Consider the following 18,281-nt stretch of genomic DNA (forward strand, 5'->3'; position numbering starts at 1 on the left):
AGCGCCGGTCTGATTGCGCCATCTAACGCCATTCCATAAATACGGCGCCCGCATGGCGCTTCAGAATGGCGTTAGACGGTGCAAAATTTTTTGACGCTAAACTGCGTTAGCGCAGTTTAGCGTCAAAAAGTATAAATATGGGCCCTAATATATTGAATGATTGAACTTGCTTTACTCAACAACAGATTAGGAAGCAAAAGTCACCCATGAAATCTTACGTCAAGAAGGCAGCTTTGAAGACTGTTGTGATGGCTTTTTTGAAGATCAGTTGTCTAAGTGGCTTATGTTTTTACTCGGAAATTAGACCAAGTGCAGCCAGTGACAGAGCACAGGATCTGACTCTATAAAGCCAGCAGGATCTCTTGGGGGCAAAGATTTATATGGGCAACGCCTTATGAAAACTCTTGAAAAAGACTTTCTTCGATGTTCATAATCCTGCACCTGAGACTGCTTTTGAAAGACCAATAACCAGAACAGAACTGCAGGATTAGTAATTCCACGAAATGTCCTGGTAATCTAAGACTAGATGAGCTGCTTACTCCTGACTTGGGTGAAACTGAGATAGTTGCACTCCATCTTGAATAATACTGTATCGTATAAAGACTTGAGTGCTCTCACCTGATCTTAATGTGAAAATTGCTGTGATCTCAATGACATTCCCTGATTGCTCTATCAGGCCTCCTTAAATATACAAGGGTTTTAGGTTATGTGAGAGTTAAAGCACAGTGGGCCACCTCACTGAGGAACTGCAGGCGCCCACAATGTATCCCTGATTCTTGACTAAATGCCATTAGCCATAGATCTACTTTTTCACTCTGTCACCTGGCATCTTGTATACCTTTGCTTTGGTCTCATCAGTTTTGACTGCAGAGTGGAGCTCTTTTGGGGTGAGCCTAAAGGAATCATCACCTATGGAGCAGGATGCCAGTGACTGGAGACCAAAGAAAATCTTCTGAAGGTGTCTGGCAGGTAGTCTGGAGGGATAGTAACTGTGCTTTTATGTGTTTCCATGTTTTTTCGAGACAATCAATAAAAGGGGTTCTCCTTATTTCAGTAAGACCCTTTCTGGCCAAGACTCGTCTGTACTCTGCAGTTGTTTTCTGAACATCTATATCATTATGTTGTTTTTTATATGTGGTTGCTTCTTTTAATTCACCCTGGTTCCTAGCGTTCTACCTATAATCCTTTATTTCACTTACAGGCATATTGCCCGTGGATCATCTCTTGGCAGAGTAACTGTTTGGTTGGCTGGAATGTATCTGTTGAGAGTTGACATTGGTCCTGGTATGCCATAAAGTATTTCCAGAATATTGTTTTTCCAAAGAAATCTTACATAACGTGCATTCAAAGAGGCGCTCTTGGTCTTCAGCCTTCATCTGTTGGTTTCTTAAACTGTCATTCAGATTTTGCTTCCATCCAGCACAGCATACAGCATGGGACAGAGGCTAAGCCCACTCTACCAATTGGCTTACTTCACTTTGAATGACTTCATAGAGCTTGTGCATTCTTCACATTGATCGTCCCTTTCTTTTCAGTGACTTCAAAATTTGCTTTTTATTTATTTGTTTTATCTTTAAATAACTGCTGTATATTTTGTCTGAAACGTTGGTACCTGCATTTTGAGTGAATTATTTCATCTCTTTAGGTCGAGCCTAGAAAGCGCTTGTGCTGTTGCTTATTGAACTGTTGTATCTGCCTTGTGGTGTTGAACTCCACCCATTGCTTGTCCTTTGTCTCTGTCAGTGTCCTTTAAAAATATTTGCATGCTAATGGGAAATCCTTCCTCTTTGTCCCTCCTTTTTGACTTTCATTTATACCCAGGGAGCAGGGACCAACTTCTGTATCTTTGCACTTTGAATCTTTATCTGTTTCTTGGAGGGACTATTTTATCATTTCTTTCCTGCTCATTTACATTCTGGACGAGCATTTGCTGCTCAGTCCTTCATTTTAACCGCACATTTCCCCCAAGTGTTTGTGTATTTTGGGCTTGATTAGTGCGGCACCTGCTTCAAGGATGCCATGCTTCATGAGCCTTTCTTTTTTTATTATTTGTTCCTGTTTGTGTCTTCGATGTCATGAGGTTCAGCACTGCTTGTATTTCACTTCATCTGCGTTTCACTTCTTCTGTATTTCATTTAATCTCTCATGTCACCCCACCTCGCGCCCGTCGCAGCTTCTTTTCAGTGTTGATTGGACGCAATTAAAAAGATGGCTCCTGCACAACACCTTTTTACAACATCGGTGCACACCGACAACTCTGAAATTATACAGTTTACTAAGAACATACTTTACTGTCATTAGATTAATGTGGTTCAGATATTTAAAGGGCTTATGCAAATGTGTGCTGACTCGGTGCTCGGTTCTTAGTAAACTGTATAATTTCAAAGTCGCCCGCATGCACCTACATTCTTAAAGTTTTAGAATATGCATGTTTATAGAAGTCTGTCTTCGTTATATCTGATTCACATTTAACAGAAGTGACGCACACAGTGAAGGCTAGTGGAAGTGTCACTTTCTGTTTCACCTGCATGAACTGAAATCAACCAGATGGGGTCCAAAACAGCGCCTTGCAAGTTTTACACACATCACTGTTATAAGTTGTATGTTCTTTAAGTTACACGCATACACATTCATGCACTGTGTTCATTAGACCTCAGAGCTATCTATTTCACAGGGATTGGAACTTGTCATCTGAAAGTTGCTCACTGATCAACAGTTGCCTGGGCCACACTGTAAGTCAGCTATTGCCTCTAAAAGCTGTTGCTTGGTGACTGTGACCAGCGGTGCGATCATTTGCTCATGTATTACTTGCAGCTCCAAGCTGTCTAGATATGTCCTCTCACTGTGTCTGCTTCTGCACCTGAAGAAGTAATTCTCTTTATTAATAACACACTGTGTGACTATTACATTTCCATCACTCTCCTGCAACCCCATTATTGTTGTTTCTGGGAGTTTCCATTTAAAAGGTGTGGGAACTGCTTTTGGGCACATATTTTCCTGTAGCTGCCTTGTTGTTCAGATAAGCACAATATGGAAAGCGATTGTGGATTTAAGAAATTGATTAATTCTTTTATTAACTAATCAGTCCATTTTCTCCTGAAACGTGGTATTAAACCATGTACTTGCAACATTATCACACTAGAAACACAGTGTTTAACAATTAAAGAAACCACAGAATATATAATTTGTGCAGGCAGCTGTATATTTAGTCAGCACAGAACCAACAGTGCTACAGCATGAGCTAAGTGTTCTTTAAAGTGTTACAAAGAGGACTTTAACACATACACTGGTATGCAGACATAGTAAGAGGATGGATGAGTGTCCGTTCTTTTTTGCTGCCAAGCTAGTCGAACTATTTTAAGACATGCTGAAACTACATTTTTGTTTTCCAGAGTTCTGTGATCCAGAAGAACAAACGCTACAGGTCATACCACACGTTTCTCTTTTAACCGATCTCTAGAATCAGTAAATAATAAAATTAATTTCTATTCTACCGTGCAACATGAGATTTGTACAGCTATTCAATCCCTGGTTACCATTAGTGTTGAACTGACTTGCTTTGGTAATCTGTGCACCATCTTTATATAGTTCTGGAATTTCCTTTGCTTGCCTTAACCTGCATCTCTGGATTCTTGCTGGTGGTTACTATGGACACCCAGGCCTCCTCTACCTAACCTTGTTTGGCTCTGGAATTTCCTGACATTCAGAAATGTATTCCCCCATTCCCGAAGCTCCCACCGTACACACACATCGCTCACACACCTCTATGTGCTCACTACATTTATGCTGCACAGCACCATCTCAGCATCAGCACAGCACCACTTCCTTATCAGTGCACCACCACCAGTGCAGCACCAACTCAGCATCATCACAGCATTACCTCGGCACCAGCACACCACCACCTCAACATCAGCACAGCACCATCTCAGCATTGGCACCATCTCAGCATCAGCACCACCTCCACATCAGTGCACCACCACCAGCGCAACACCACCTCGGCACCAGCACAGCCCCACCTCAGCACCAGTGCAACCCCACCTCAACAGCTATTCAGCACCAACGCAGCACCACTTCAGCATCAGCATAGCACTGCTCAGCACCAGCACAGCACCACCTCAACATCAGCATAGCTTCATCACAGCATCAGCAGAGCACCACCTCCATATCAGCGCACCACCACCAGCACAGCCCCACTTCATCAGCAACTCAGCACCAACGCAGCACCACCTCAGCATCAGAGCAGCACCACCTCAGTATCAGCGCAGCATCACCTCAGCACAGTACCAACTCAGCATCACTCAACACCACCTGAGGAGCAGCTCAGCACCACCTAAGTACTAGTGCAGCTGCACCACCTCATCATGGCTCAGCACCACCACAGCATCACTCAGCACCACCTCAGCATCACTCAGCTCCACTTGAGCATCATCACAGCACCACCTGAGCACCACCTCGGCATCAGCACAGCACCATCTCAGCATTAGTACAGCAGTGCCTCCTCATCAGTGGACCACCACAAGTGCAGCACCAACTCAGCATCAGCGCAGCACCACATCAGCACCAGCTCAGCACCACCTACTCTCACCCCTATCTATTCACCCTGTCACATAATTCCACTACACAAGTACACTACACACCACGAAATTCCACCCCACACAATTCCACAGCTAACAATTGCAATTCAAATCACATAATTCCACTCAAAACTACATACATCAAATCCGCTACAAACCAAAACACATAGATAAAACAAATTGTCATTTACAATGCCAATAGCTCCACCTCTCCCAAATCCGAGACCTACTGCATTGCAAATGCATGTTTTAAAGTTGCTGTTACAAAAAGTGCAAGTGACTTCGTAGTTTTGCACCTGCCTACAGTTTGATTGCTTGCATAGGTGTTTATGTGTTCTTGTCACGTTCACCAATAATAACAAAACGGATAACACAAGTGAAAAACTACTTATTAAAATAACATTACTGGTAAAACGGCCGGGGAGTACTTTTTAAACTTTAAATGCTTATTGTAATCTTATGGTAACCACATTTAGGCGGTTGCATGTTTCAAAATTTCTATCTTCGTGCATATGCTTGCAATAACAACATATCTCAAACATTGCAACTGCTTGCATGGCCAGATATATAGCACCTGCCAAGGCCAGTGGGTGCATGCTTCAACTGTGGGCTTATTTCTGACTTAGTGATTTCCAAAGGAGTTTGCAGAATGAAGAAATATTTTGCCAGGGAAACTTTACTACAGTGCTATGGTACATTATTTTATTCACTAACTTCTAACTTTATACCTTTCTTCAGTATTTTCGTCCCCAAAAAACAAGCATGTATCACTGAAACGGCTGCTTGAATACATACATTCCAACAAAAACAATTTCCCTTCACGCGGACAGTTGTGGTTTCGTTTAAAATATGTGGTACTCACGATACCACACAATTTTTCCATTTAACAGCTTATAATCAAGATCCAGACTCTGGTTTGGGACTGAAGATTGGCCCAGCACAAGTACTTCACACAACAATAGCACCGATTCTCCTTCGGTAGAAGATGCAAAAATGAAAAGGAGACACCATTGCATTTGTGTTCTTTATTTCAAATTATTATCGCTATGCAGCTCTTTTGAGACACAGTCACTTCCTCAAAGCTCTGAAATTTTGGAATTCCAGTGCAAATTGTTCCTTTTCAATCTCCCAACTAACTATCGGTATTTTACTTCCATGCCTGCCGACAGGTGTTCATGTTAAGTCTTTATACATGATTCAGTGGTGGTTTTCCCACTATACATGTTTGGACATATTATTCTGACTAAGTAAATGATATGCTTCTGTTTCAGAAATCATTTTTAATTAATGAGTGCATTTCTGCAACACTATGGTATTTCCATCGCCGATTACCTCTGGTTTATGGAAGAGAAAACATATAGTTGGCCTGCTGAAAATGATTATGGCATATAATGCTTACCTATTCTCCAGCTCACACCTAAATTCAACTGTAGTACTATTCAGTAACGGAACTACCACTGATGGACATTACCACTAGATTTTGGACCATGTTATAGATGAGAGCTCTAGTGTGAACCTTCTGTCCACAAGCGGGGCCCTTGTCCGCCAGAACGTCCTGTGCATGAAACCCAAATCTCCTAATCCTCCCCTTCCTTCTCGATTCTGTGCACGGAAATTCACTAACTGAATCATGACATCTGCGTTCATTTATCGCCAAACCTGTTTTTTTTTTACGAATTCCAAGTACATTTTCAAATTCCACTTTGCCATTTTTCTGATTAATTTAAGTATTGTGCAACCTTACATAGAGTTTGACGGAGAGGGAATACCACCCGCCACCCTGCCAGGCTGTCAGTTCTCCTCTGTTTAGAATACTACGTTGGAAATCGTCCACTGATTCCACAGCATAAACCACTGACCTTGTGGCCCATCAGCCAAAGGGCACCAGGTCACAGTGGTGATTGCTTCATCCTATTGAGGGTCAGGCTAACGTTACTGATTTTCCCTCCCTGTATTCATCACGCGATCCATGATGGACGTAAGCAGAGAAAATACAGAGTGGCCGCACATGCAGGAAGAAAACTTTATGCATGTCCACGCCATTTGTTCTTTGCTTCGAGAAAACAAACTTGCACTTTATGAGGTTTTTTCGCAACAACAGTTTAGCAAGTAAGCACTTAAAAATGGCACCAGTGGGCAAGCCTGCTGTTTTCCGAGGGGGTTGCCGCAGCAGTGGCTCTTTCGAAGTACAGCTATCCAACCAGGAAGGTCGGTATCTCGGAACAGGGCAGATGGCCCTCAGCCCGGAAGATGGAGACCATGTCCTCAGAACCCCGGAGAGTGGGTTGATTGCATTCCAGGGGCTAAATGACCCCCTTAGTTGGTTGACTTTGGAATAACTGTGACGATATTTTGTGAATGCTAAAATTCTGTCTGTGCTCCAGAAATGCATGAAACGCCATAATGTAATATATTTAGTAATGAACGTTGCATTTTTCTACTGCTGTCTTAAGGCAACGACATGCTCCAAGATGCTCAAATGCGCCTTGTTTGAAAAGTAAACAAATGTAGAAATTGCAAGGCAGACTTGGGTCTTCAACTATAAGTGGCATTAAAAATATTCTATCTCTTTATTAGGTTAATGCCTTGGGGGCCTCAAGTCATCCCAGGGGTCGCCAGGCTGTGAACAAAAGGAGCACTATGCTGAAACAAAATGAGCAGCAGTTAACTGCTCTGTAGTGGGCCATCACTAACATATTCTGTCATTTATATCCAAGCTGGGAGTATGTGTCAAAAGAGAAGGGGCTCCAAATACTCTTCAAAACCCCCACCCCCAATTCTAATAATCACACGGTGGATAGATAATTTGATGTGTTAATTAGACCTGGCTGGCCACAATAGTATGTTTGGCATCATGTATTTGATTGCATTTTATAACACTGTCAGAACATAACTGCAATGTTTAAATAAGTCTAGACATATTTGTACATTGCCAATTGAATAGAATAATTGTGAACAATTAGGAGGGGGCCCTGATGACTTTTTTTCACTGGGGGCGTAGCATTTAAAAGTTTGAAGACCACTGGTTTAATGGGGCTGCTCAATATCTAGCCATGCAGATAATACTGTAATGTTTCAAATGTTGTTCCTTTAATTGATACACATTATTATCCCTAAATAGATCAGTATAGAGCTTGCACTACATATCCAATAGATATATTTTTAAATATGGTTGATATTTGTGAAATTACATCACCACAAATTATCTGGAGTTGTAACAAAGGCAGTGCACACCATATCTTGCTACCTTGACAGATCAGCTCATTTATTCTCCATCCCAGTGTTCACTTTTCTAGCTAGACCGAAAAAAGTTGTTTCTGACTCTGACAGTGTTCAAATGAAGAGAACTTTAGTTGCTTTCTAAAGCAGAAGAGGAATGCAAAGAGAAAAGTAGTTAGTTTTATAGCTGGCGATCAATACTTGAAATGCACCATGAGTCTCTCTAATGGATGTTTGAGATATCCACTGTCCATTGATCTTCATATGCCTGTGGGAGAATGCACCTGTAGGGACTGAAAAGTAGCAGAGATCCTAGACATTTGCCTGTGAGGAAAAGGGAGGCCATTTTGAACTGAACTCTGACCTACTGAAACCATCAAAGGATTCCACCAGAGGAGCTAGTGTGAGCTCTTCAGCAGCTGACCAGTAGAAGTCTGAAAAGACTGTTGTCGTCAAAGCACCTTTCTGCTTTTATGTTATGTAATGTTTCAGTTCTTATCTCGTGATGGTGGATACCTTTCTAGGCATCAGGTTCATTGCAATACATCAAAGTCTGAGACTAGGTATTCTTGCATGGCAAAGAATTAGTACTCATTGACTCTTGTCACCAAAACCTGTGCTGTCACCAAATGGACATTGCCAATAACGTCCTAGGGCCCAGTTACATGTGTCTAAGTCCATGACAAGTGTACATACTCAGTCTATAACTTTTTGTGTTTTTTTCTGTTCTCTGAGATAATTTTTGTCCGTGTAAAACTCATTCTCCGCAGCCTACATAATTTTTTATGGTGGTTTCCTACTCATTCCCACTCATTCCCATCCTGGATATGAATTTACTACTGCCTCTGACATGAGGAAATCTCTGACCTTACCCAGAAAGGAAATGTGCCTTAAAATACTCAAGGTATTTATTAAGTTGTGATTCACCTTCTCTGGAATGCCAGTTGCCTTCTCTTGTGAGGAGATTTGATCACATGTAAAATTACACTACTCTGGGTTTATGGGTGATGAAATCTATTTACCAGTGCATACAAAATGTGAATTTACTGTGTAAAACAAGGCAATGGGCCACCTAGGCAGGGGAAACTGCTGCTACCCCTGGTTTAGCTTTGACCCTGGCAGTTTTGTTTTTTGACCCTGATACTTCTGCCACTCCCCTTTAGTCTGAGGGGGTCATGAAGGCAGAGGAAGGAACACAATTGAAAACCGGATCCTAAGGCCCATATTTATAATTTTTGACACTGAACTGCGCTAAGGGTCACGTAGGGGGGCCCAAGTTAGGCCCCCCCATGGCACTTTGATTTTTTTTTCAAAATGCTTACCTGGACTTTCCTGGGATGGGTCCCCCCATCCTTAGGAGTCCTCCAGGTGTGGGTGTGGGTGGGTGGAGGTGTCCCTGGGGGCAGGGAAGGGCACCTGTGGGCCTACAAGTCACCTAACACCTGTCCATACCCAGGTGTTAAATAATGGCGCTAAGCAGGCTTAGCGCCATTGTTTAAGGCCCTCCTCCTCCTGTGCATGATTTTTGCACGGGAGAATAAAGGCGCTAGGGCCTTAGAGTCATTTTTTGCTCGGGAACGCATACCTTGCATCTCATTGATGCAGGGTAGTTTTCTGCAGGCAAAAAATGACTTTAACTCCAATATTTTGGCGCTAGACATCTCCAGCACCAAAATATAAATACAGAGGTACGTTTGCACCAGATTTGCGTTAAAAAAGAAAATGATGCAAATCTAGCACAAACAGAGTATAAATATGCCCCTAAATTCCATGTTGACTGTGAACAGTTTCCATTCCTTTCCTTAACCTCCCAGCAGTAAACAGAAGGATGTTGATGATCCAAATGATGCAAATGGAGTTTCATTTGATATCATTTTGTGGTGTCAAAAAGATGCACCATGTGATTTACACTGCCCTGTTGCATTGTGGTTAGTCAGTGGTCATGTTTTGCTGACACTGGTCTTCCAGGATGTTTGGAATGTGACATCGTCATGCATTTTACATTTGACTCTTAACGTTCCTCAAATGATATGGTCAAATGATATGGTCATCTTGATAACTTTATCCTGCTGTTTAATTTACAGATAATTACTAATAGATTCCTGCTGTGCTCCGTACAGGTAGTTCGTCTAACATTTCTTTATTCTTAGCGTCTAACCCAAGTATCCCTTGTACCTTGTAGCTTTGCCGACACTTTTCCAAAAGGAACTTCAAAGCCAGGAAGCCGTGGAGGATAGCACTGTGAAGCTCAGCTGCGAGCTCAGCAAGGCTGGGGCCTCAGTGCAGTGGAAGAAAGAAGGTGTATTGCTGAAAGCTGGTAGAAAGTATGAGATGGTGCAGACAGACCTCACTGCTGAGCTGTTGGTGCATAATGTTAGAGTTGAAGATGCAGGAAACTACGCCTGCACCTCAGGAGACCAGTCTACGAAAGCAACGCTAACTGTCGTTGGTAGGGGCTGATACTTTCATACATCGTTAGTTCCTGCGACTTGTTACCTTACATTGTTGGTATTGTAACGTCACTTATAACATTCATCTGCAATCTCCCAATTTCTGTGTCCCGAAGACTCGTCACTCAGTCTGTCTTTTGTTACTCACTCATCCCATTGCTAAATAATATATATTGCTAAAGAATATATGTCAACTACTCTTACCTGTATGAAATGATACTACTAATCTTCTGGAATGTGTATTTTACAAATGGGGACAATACCAAAATATATTCTTTTTTTATTCAGGTTGATTAAAATATTGTGGTTTACTTTAAACATAACCACCGACCTGAAAAGCATTGCACTATTATAATTTGTCCCAAGTTCTTTGATTTCCACGCTCTTGTTGATGAACTTTTCCCATGACTTTGACGTGCGCTTCCGTTCACAGACACACATCTCTCTGTATAAACAGAGCATATTTCCGATAACCATGTTTTTTGACCATGTAATGCCATCACTGAAAAGGTGTCAACTTTTAAGTTAGGCATCGGATTCATCCATATAGTGTAAATTATAGACTTTGCCAACACTACTCAGTTTGTAGTTACGCTACATGACATATTATTTGTCTGTGTACGTATGAATGCATAGTTGAAGCTTGGGGTTCATGAATTTCTATTTTCATTGTTTACTTGCTCACAGGGAATTTTCATGGAATCAGTGTTGTTCCCGTTATAGATTGAGGGGCATATTTATACTTTTAGATACAAAACTGCACTAATGCAGTTTTGCATCAAAAAGGTTAGCACCGGCTTGCGCCAGCCGGGCGCCATATTTATGGAATGGCACAAGCCGGCTCAATGGGTGGGCTAGTGTAAAAAAAAAATATGACGTTAGCCGGGTTGGGGTGGCGGTATGGAAAAAGGGGGTTTTGCACCAAAAAATGAAGTTAGGCTGGTTAGAAGCAAAATAAATGCCTCTAACCACCCTAGTGTCATTTTCTGACGCAAAACCATCCATACCACATGACTCCTGTCTTAGAAAAGACAAGAGTCATGCCCACCACCCCAGTGGCCAGCACAGGGGACCTGTGTCCCTGGCATGGCCACTGCACCCTGTGCCAAAGAGGGGGCCCCAACTTGGGCCCCCGATGGCACTTTAATTTGAAAAAAGAAAATACTTACCTATACTTACCCTACTTACCTGGGATGGGGTCCCATATCCTCTAGTGTCCCTCTGATGTGGGTTGGGGTTTTCATGGGGCTTGAGGAGGGCACCTGTAGACCCATTCCATAGTTTTTAACCATGGAGATGGGTCCACAGGTCCCCTAACCCCTGGTTTGACCCAGGGGTTAAATAATGGTGCAAAGCAATCTTTGCACCAATATTTAGCCCCTCCTCCCACCCGTGCGTCATTTTAGCACAAGGTGATAAATATGGGGCTACTGGGTTAGCACTAGTTGTTAGATGGGAACGCCGACCTTGCATCTCATTGAAGCAAGGTAGGTTCAGACATCTAAAAAAATGGAGCAAACTCCAATATTTTGATGTTAGACTTATCTAACGTCAAAATATAAATATGGAATTAGTTTTGCGCTGAATTTGCGTTAAAAAAATGACGCACATTCAGTTCAAATGGAGTATAAATATGCCCCTGAATCCTTTGAGCAAAACGTATAAGTAACCATTTCCAGTCTTCTGCTAAAATAGCTGTAGAGCACTTTGCCTAGTGTGGAGGGGTTAACCCTTATATGCATCCAGCGTGTGTGAAATTCAAGTGCTGTCACGTCCTTTACTGTCATTATCTGCGTGTGTTAATGGAACGCTGCCTGATAAAGATGTAGCTATGTACCTTGGATAACCGAAAGAACCTGTTTACCCACATCTAGCCCTGCCAGCTATTTTCAAAGAGGACCTGCAGGACGCAGTAGCCACTGTAGGTGAAACAGTCACAATGAGCTGCGAGTTGAACAAACCTGATGCACGAGTGGAATGGAGTAAAGATGGCAAACAACTCCATGCCAGCGATAAACATATGATGAAGCAGGCTGGTGCTGTGGCTGAGTTAGTGATCCATCACCTGGTACCTGAAGATACTGGCTGCTACACTTGCAACACCGGAGACCAGACAACATCAGCTACATTGACAGTAAATGGTAGGTAAAGGACACCTTGCTCCTCAAACAATGCATGAGGCATGGGCGCTTGAAGACACTGATGACTGAGCTACTTCTTGCTGCCATGACTGATCGAGAGCGAGAGAGAAATATTTCTGTGCCATAGTTGCCGAAGCTCGAGTTGTTTGTGAATGTCACCAAAACCTGAGATTACAATACAGGACTATGTTATACAAGTTAACCATTGCTTGTTTTATATTATATGTTGATTTAGGGGCAAAATATCAGGAAAGCAATCATTCTTCCACTAGGGAAAGATCTATTGAATCGAACAAGCAAGATACTGCAGTATCCTTTTTGATTGTGTGTAGTGAAAAGAAGATAAATGTATATCATTATGTAACTGAGTATCAGATAAAATAGACTATGTTTTTTTTTTAAATGGCCTCTAGAAAGAAGAGATCTGCTAACAAGGCAGACCTAAGTGTTGGCATAATTGCAAATAGGAATGTCCAGCTTTCATGTACAGATTGGTGATTAAATAATAGACATAGTTGATCCTCAGAAATTGTTGAAGCTCTTGCAAGCCAGGCAGAGCTAGGAGCGTTGTGGTATTGCTCGACTGTCACAAAAAGACAGCTCATTAAACAGTGAACTGTGGCTAAACTCATGGATTTTTGAAGCTTTTCCTTACTAATCCAACTAATAGCAAAGGTTAGAGCAACTTCACTTAAAAATGCATATACATTTTTTGCTACAGTGCTTATGTCAATTTCCATGTTATTAGTAGAGCACAAGAAACCTATATGAGAAAAACGCTTTACTATGTCACACATTGCGCTTTACAGTAATTTTGCACAGGGAAGCAATTTTTTTTACCGCAGTGCACAAATTTAACCCCTTGCATTTTGGTTTTGGTAAATGTTATACTATAAATCGTATATGCAGATGCACAGTGCATTATTGATAGAAGGGCAGAAGAATCACTACACACACATGCGCATGCACGGGGACACACACATAGTTGCATTTAGCTGCTTATATGTGTCAATTCTACCTTTCTAGCATTGCCAATACTTTTCAAGCGTGGGCTCCGGAATGAGACTGCCAAAGAAGGTGGCAGGGTCAAGCTGCACTGTGAGCTCACCAAAGCAGACGCACCAGTAAAATGGACGAAGGGAGGCCAGGTCCTTCAGCCGAGTGCCAAGTATGAGCTGAAGCAGCTGGCTTCAGTAGTGGAGCTCTACATTAATGACGTAAAAACTGAAGATGCTGGAGATTACACCTGCGATACTGGTGATCAAAAGAGCACCGCCCATGTCAAAGTAACTGGTAGGCAGATATCCTTCTCTTTGGTCTTTTTGCAGCATGCCATTCATTCGGATTAACTTCCATACATCTGAGTGACTACCCTAAACCACCAAACATTAACACTTCAAAACAATTCAATACTCCTCACACCAAATCGGACTTGATCAAGATATTTTGTCTTTCTTGCAAAGCTAAGAAGTGTGAATTGAATGAGTGTTGTCAAAGTCCCTTCCTCCCTCTGATGCTTCTGGAGATTAATCAACAAGCATCCCAGATGTTTGGAGGCATATTCTGTAATGAAAATCCTCTTAAAGTTTCCCTAGGAGCAAGAGAGTTATTTGAGTATTCTGTAATGTACTTAGCTGGCAGAATAAACATGGTGGTGCAGCCTGTCCATACAGGGTTTCATTTTTTCTGGTGAACAGTCATGAAATGTGTTTTGTATCTATCTTGCCTTCTAGCCCTACCAGTCCGCTTTAAACAAGATCTTACAAATGCGGAGGCGGAGGAAGGTAGCACGGTGGCTTTGAGCTGTGAGATCACAAAAGCTGATGCTCATTTGGTATGGAGAAAAGGAGTAATTGATCTACAGGCTAGTAGCAAGTATGAGATCAGACAAGTGGGCACCATGGCAGAACTTCTAATTCACAACGCTGCCCCAGATGACTCAGGGACTTACATCTGTGACACCGGAAATCAGCAAACTTCTGCTCGTGTCAAAATCCATAGTAGGTTTCTTTCTGAATTCAAGCATTTCAACATTTGTAAAGCTTCTTTCACTAGACATATTGTGTGCTAGGGTGAGAACGTACTGTTTCTATGCCTTTGGACTTATTGTCATTAATGGGTTGGCTATTAGATACTAGCTGGCTTTTATGCCTTACATGGAAATCTGTGTAAAGAAAAATGTATAATGTCAAAACGGTGCAAAATAAGGGCCATATTTACATAAAAGTGGCGCAGTGCAGCAATTCACCTTGCTGTGCTGCACTGCGTCACTTGGAAAGGGCAGGGATGCACCGTATTTAAGGAATATGGCACATTCCTGTCCTTTCCTCCTGCTCTGGTGCACAATGGGCTCCCTAGCACCAACGCAGGTACCCTTGCACCATGGTGCAAGGGTGCAAGGGTGTCTGCGGTGCAGGCAGGATTGTTTTTGTGCATTTTATTGTGCAGAAACAATCCTGGGAGGCCTTTTCCTTTTTATGTGTGTGGTGCAGAATGCTGCACCCACAGAAAGAGGAAAAAACGAGGAGAATTAAGGATATTTCTCCTTGTTGTGCCTCACCTGGGGACGCTTAAGGTTTTGGTGCAACCTCGAGTTTACCAGGATTGGTAAATATGGGGATACGTCAAAATCCATGGGAGACGTGTGGGACCACCCATAGCAACGCCCATGGAACACTTCCCTTGAGCAGAGTAAGGTAAAGCAGCGATTTGCACTGCCTTGCCTTCATTAATATCTACGATACCAATCAAAGCCACGCAAAGTGGCTTTGCATGGCCTCATAGATATGGTTTTAAGGAATGTACCGCCTTTGTGTCACGAAAAGTGAGTCAACGACGTTGCAAGGGACTCATAAATATGCCCCTTCGTCTCTAACTGATTTAATCTGACCGCTTTGGTGTGTTAGACTTAGCCAAAATACCCATATTATTTTTTTAAATACTGACCAATACCTATATTTCTTTTTCAGTCATTTTATATAAAGCTCACATTTGGAATCACAATAGCCAATCGTGCAAAAGAACAAGTTACTTACCTTTGGTAACGCTTTTTTCTGGTGGATACACTGACTACCTGTGGATTCCTCACCTTATGAATTCGATCCTTGCGCCAGCGTCCGACGGAAAGTCTTCTTCCTAGCTGTCTACGTCGACGAGGACGTCATAATGGCACGGCTCCGCGTGACTCCGTCTGACGTCAGCGTGCCAATAAGAGGTCCCCGTCGGCGTAGTAACGTCAGTTTCACCTCAGTTTTTTCATGCCTTTAAAGCAAATAGGAGTAAACCGACCATGAAAATTGATAAATAATATAGAAAGATATACACACTCAAAAACTTTGATCATTTAAATAATCCATTCTTATTGAAAGCTGGGATACATAAATATACAAAATAAATAGAGAAATATCACTATATACATATAAATATACATATATATGCGCTTCCATATATATAAATATAAACCTAAATACTGCAAGATAAGAGTGTAACCAGGCAGGCAACGGGGAGGCAGGAGGGACCGTGAGGAATCCACAGGTAGTCAGTGTATCCACCAGAAAAAGCGTTACCGAAGGTAAGTAACTTGTTCTTCTGATGTATACAACTACCTGTGGATTCCTCACCTTATGAATAGAGTCCCAAGCAGTACCGCACTCGGTGGTGGGTGCCCACCTGATTACACTAAGAAATTTTGCAATACCGAGCGAGCAAAGTGACCGTCCCTCCTCATCTCGGAGTCTAAACAGTAATGTTTCACGAAAGTATGGAGGGACGCCCAGGCTGCTGCTTTACATATGTCTATCAATGGAACTCCCCTCGCCAAAGCCGAGGATGCGGATTTAGCCCTAGTAGAGTGGGCCCTGATACCTTCAGGAGGGGCCAAAGAGTAACAGATCTTTATACACAAGATGACCCACCTGGAGAGTGTCCTTTTCTGTACAGCTCTGCCTTTTTGTTGACCAGCATACCCAACAAACAGTTGCTCATCCAAACGAAAGTCTTTAGTTTTTTCAAGATAAAAACTCAGGGCCCTCTTAGGATCCAACCTATGGAGTCTCTCTTCTTCTTTAGACGGGTGGGGAGGAGGGTAAAAAGCAGGAAGAGTGATATTCTGCCCTAAATCAAAAGGGGTGACAACTTTCGGCAGAAAAGCAGCCCTGGTTTTTAGAACCACTTTATCAGGGAAAAACACAGTGAAAGGAGGCTTAACGGAGAGCGCCTGAAGCTCACCAATCCTTCTAGCAGAAGTAATCGCGATCAAGAAAACAGTCTTGAAGGCTAAATATCTCAATGGACATGAATGCATGGGCTCGAAAGGCGAACCCATTAAAAATGTTAAAACAAGATTTAAGTCCCACTGAGGCATGTGAAAAGGGGTAGGAGGAAAGCTATTCACCAAACCCTTAAGGAACCTATGTACAATGGGAGACTTGAATAAAGATGGCTGATCCGGAAGGCAAAGAAACGCCGACAGAGCTGCCAAATAACCCTTTACTGTAGCTATAGCACAGCCTTTCTTCGCCAAACTGAGAACAAACAAAAGTACATCTGAAAGATGGGCCTTTAAAGGATCTTTTTGGTTCTCTCCACACCACAACACAAATTTTGCCCACCTTCCGGCATAAATAGACTTAGTGGAGTGTCGCCTGGACGATAGTATAACATCCACTACATCCGGTGGGAGAGAAAAAGAACTCAGGTTGCCCCATTCAATCTCCAGGCATGAAGGTGCAGGCTCTGGAGGTGGGGGTGTAGAACCTGCCCCTGCGATTGAGAGAGGAGATCTGCCCTGAGCGGGAGATGGAGCGGAGGGCACTGAGAGAGTTGAAGTAGGTCTGTATACCATACCCTTCTCGGCCAGTCCGGTGCTACCAATATGACTTGGGCCCGGTCTTGATGAACCTTCCTCAAAACCCGAGGAATCAAGGGTATGGGGGGAAACGCGTAAAGCAACTTGCCGGTCCAGGGCATCTGAAACGCGTCCCCCAACACCCCTTGCATCGGATACTGGAGGCTGCCGAATAACGGGCAATGCGCATTCTCCCGAGTGGCAAATAAATCCACCTGAGGAGTACCCCACATCTCGAAGATGTGGAGGACTACTTCCGGAAGGAGACGCCACTCGTGATCTAATGAGAAGTGACGACTGAGAACGTCCGCACGTACATTCAACACTCCGGCCAAATGATTTGCCATCAAGCAAATCCGATGGTCCTGAGCCCAGGACCAGAGTCGTAGGGCTTCTCGGCAAAGAACATACGACCCCACTCCTCCTTGCTTGTTTATATACCACATCGCGGTAGTGTTGTCCGTCAGGATCTGAACTGACTGACCGCGAAGGGAAGGGAGGAAGGCCTTGAGCGCCAAACGTACAGCCCGCAATTCCAACAGATTGATATGCAACATCTGTTCCACTGGAGACCAACGACCCTTGATCTCCAGGTCCCCCAGATGAGCTCCCCACCCTAGAGTGGAAGCATCCGATATCACTGTGGCCACTGGAGGTGGTAGTGAAAACGGTTTCCCTTGGGAAAGGTTGCCGTCCACTGACCACCAATGAAGATCCGCTACAGCGTCCCTGGAGATCTTTATTGAATCTCTGAGATCCCCTTTGTGCTGGAACCACTGTCTGCGGAGACACCACTGAAGAGCCCTCATATGCCAGCGAGCATGAGTGACCAACAGAATGCAAGAAGCAAACAGACCTAGCAGGCGTAAGACTTTGAGGACTGGAACTGCCGCTCCTCTTTGAAACAAAGGAATCAGTGCCTGAATGTCCCGCACCCGCTGAGGCGGGGGGTAGGCCCGAAACCTTGTCATGTCCAATACTGCCCCTATGAACAGGAGGCGTTGAGAGGGCTCCAGGTGAGACTTGGGTACGTTCACTGAAAAACCCAGAT

The 18,281-nt window shown here is 43.1% G+C and overlaps 1 protein-coding gene across 2 annotated transcripts in view; it reads left to right on the forward strand.

Annotated features, from left to right (window-relative positions):
• The window catches only part of OBSCN (obscurin, cytoskeletal calmodulin and titin-interacting RhoGEF), a 1,961,032-nt gene that overhangs the window by 539,069 nt on the left and 1,403,682 nt on the right, over positions 1-18,281 (forward strand). For both annotated transcript variants that reach the window (XM_069211034.1, XM_069211033.1), the window contains 4 exons: positions 9,976-10,242; positions 12,118-12,384; positions 13,411-13,677; positions 14,118-14,384. In XM_069211034.1, the coding sequence (XP_069067135.1) occupies positions 9,976-10,242; positions 12,118-12,384; positions 13,411-13,677; positions 14,118-14,384 (1,068 nt within the window). The remainder of the gene's footprint in view (positions 1-9,975; positions 10,243-12,117; positions 12,385-13,410; positions 13,678-14,117; positions 14,385-18,281) is intronic.

This window comes from Pleurodeles waltl, chromosome 10, assembly GCF_031143425.1.
Source record: "Pleurodeles waltl isolate 20211129_DDA chromosome 10, aPleWal1.hap1.20221129, whole genome shotgun sequence".
In the NCBI taxonomy this organism is placed as follows: Eukaryota; Metazoa; Chordata; class Amphibia; order Caudata; family Salamandridae; genus Pleurodeles; species Pleurodeles waltl.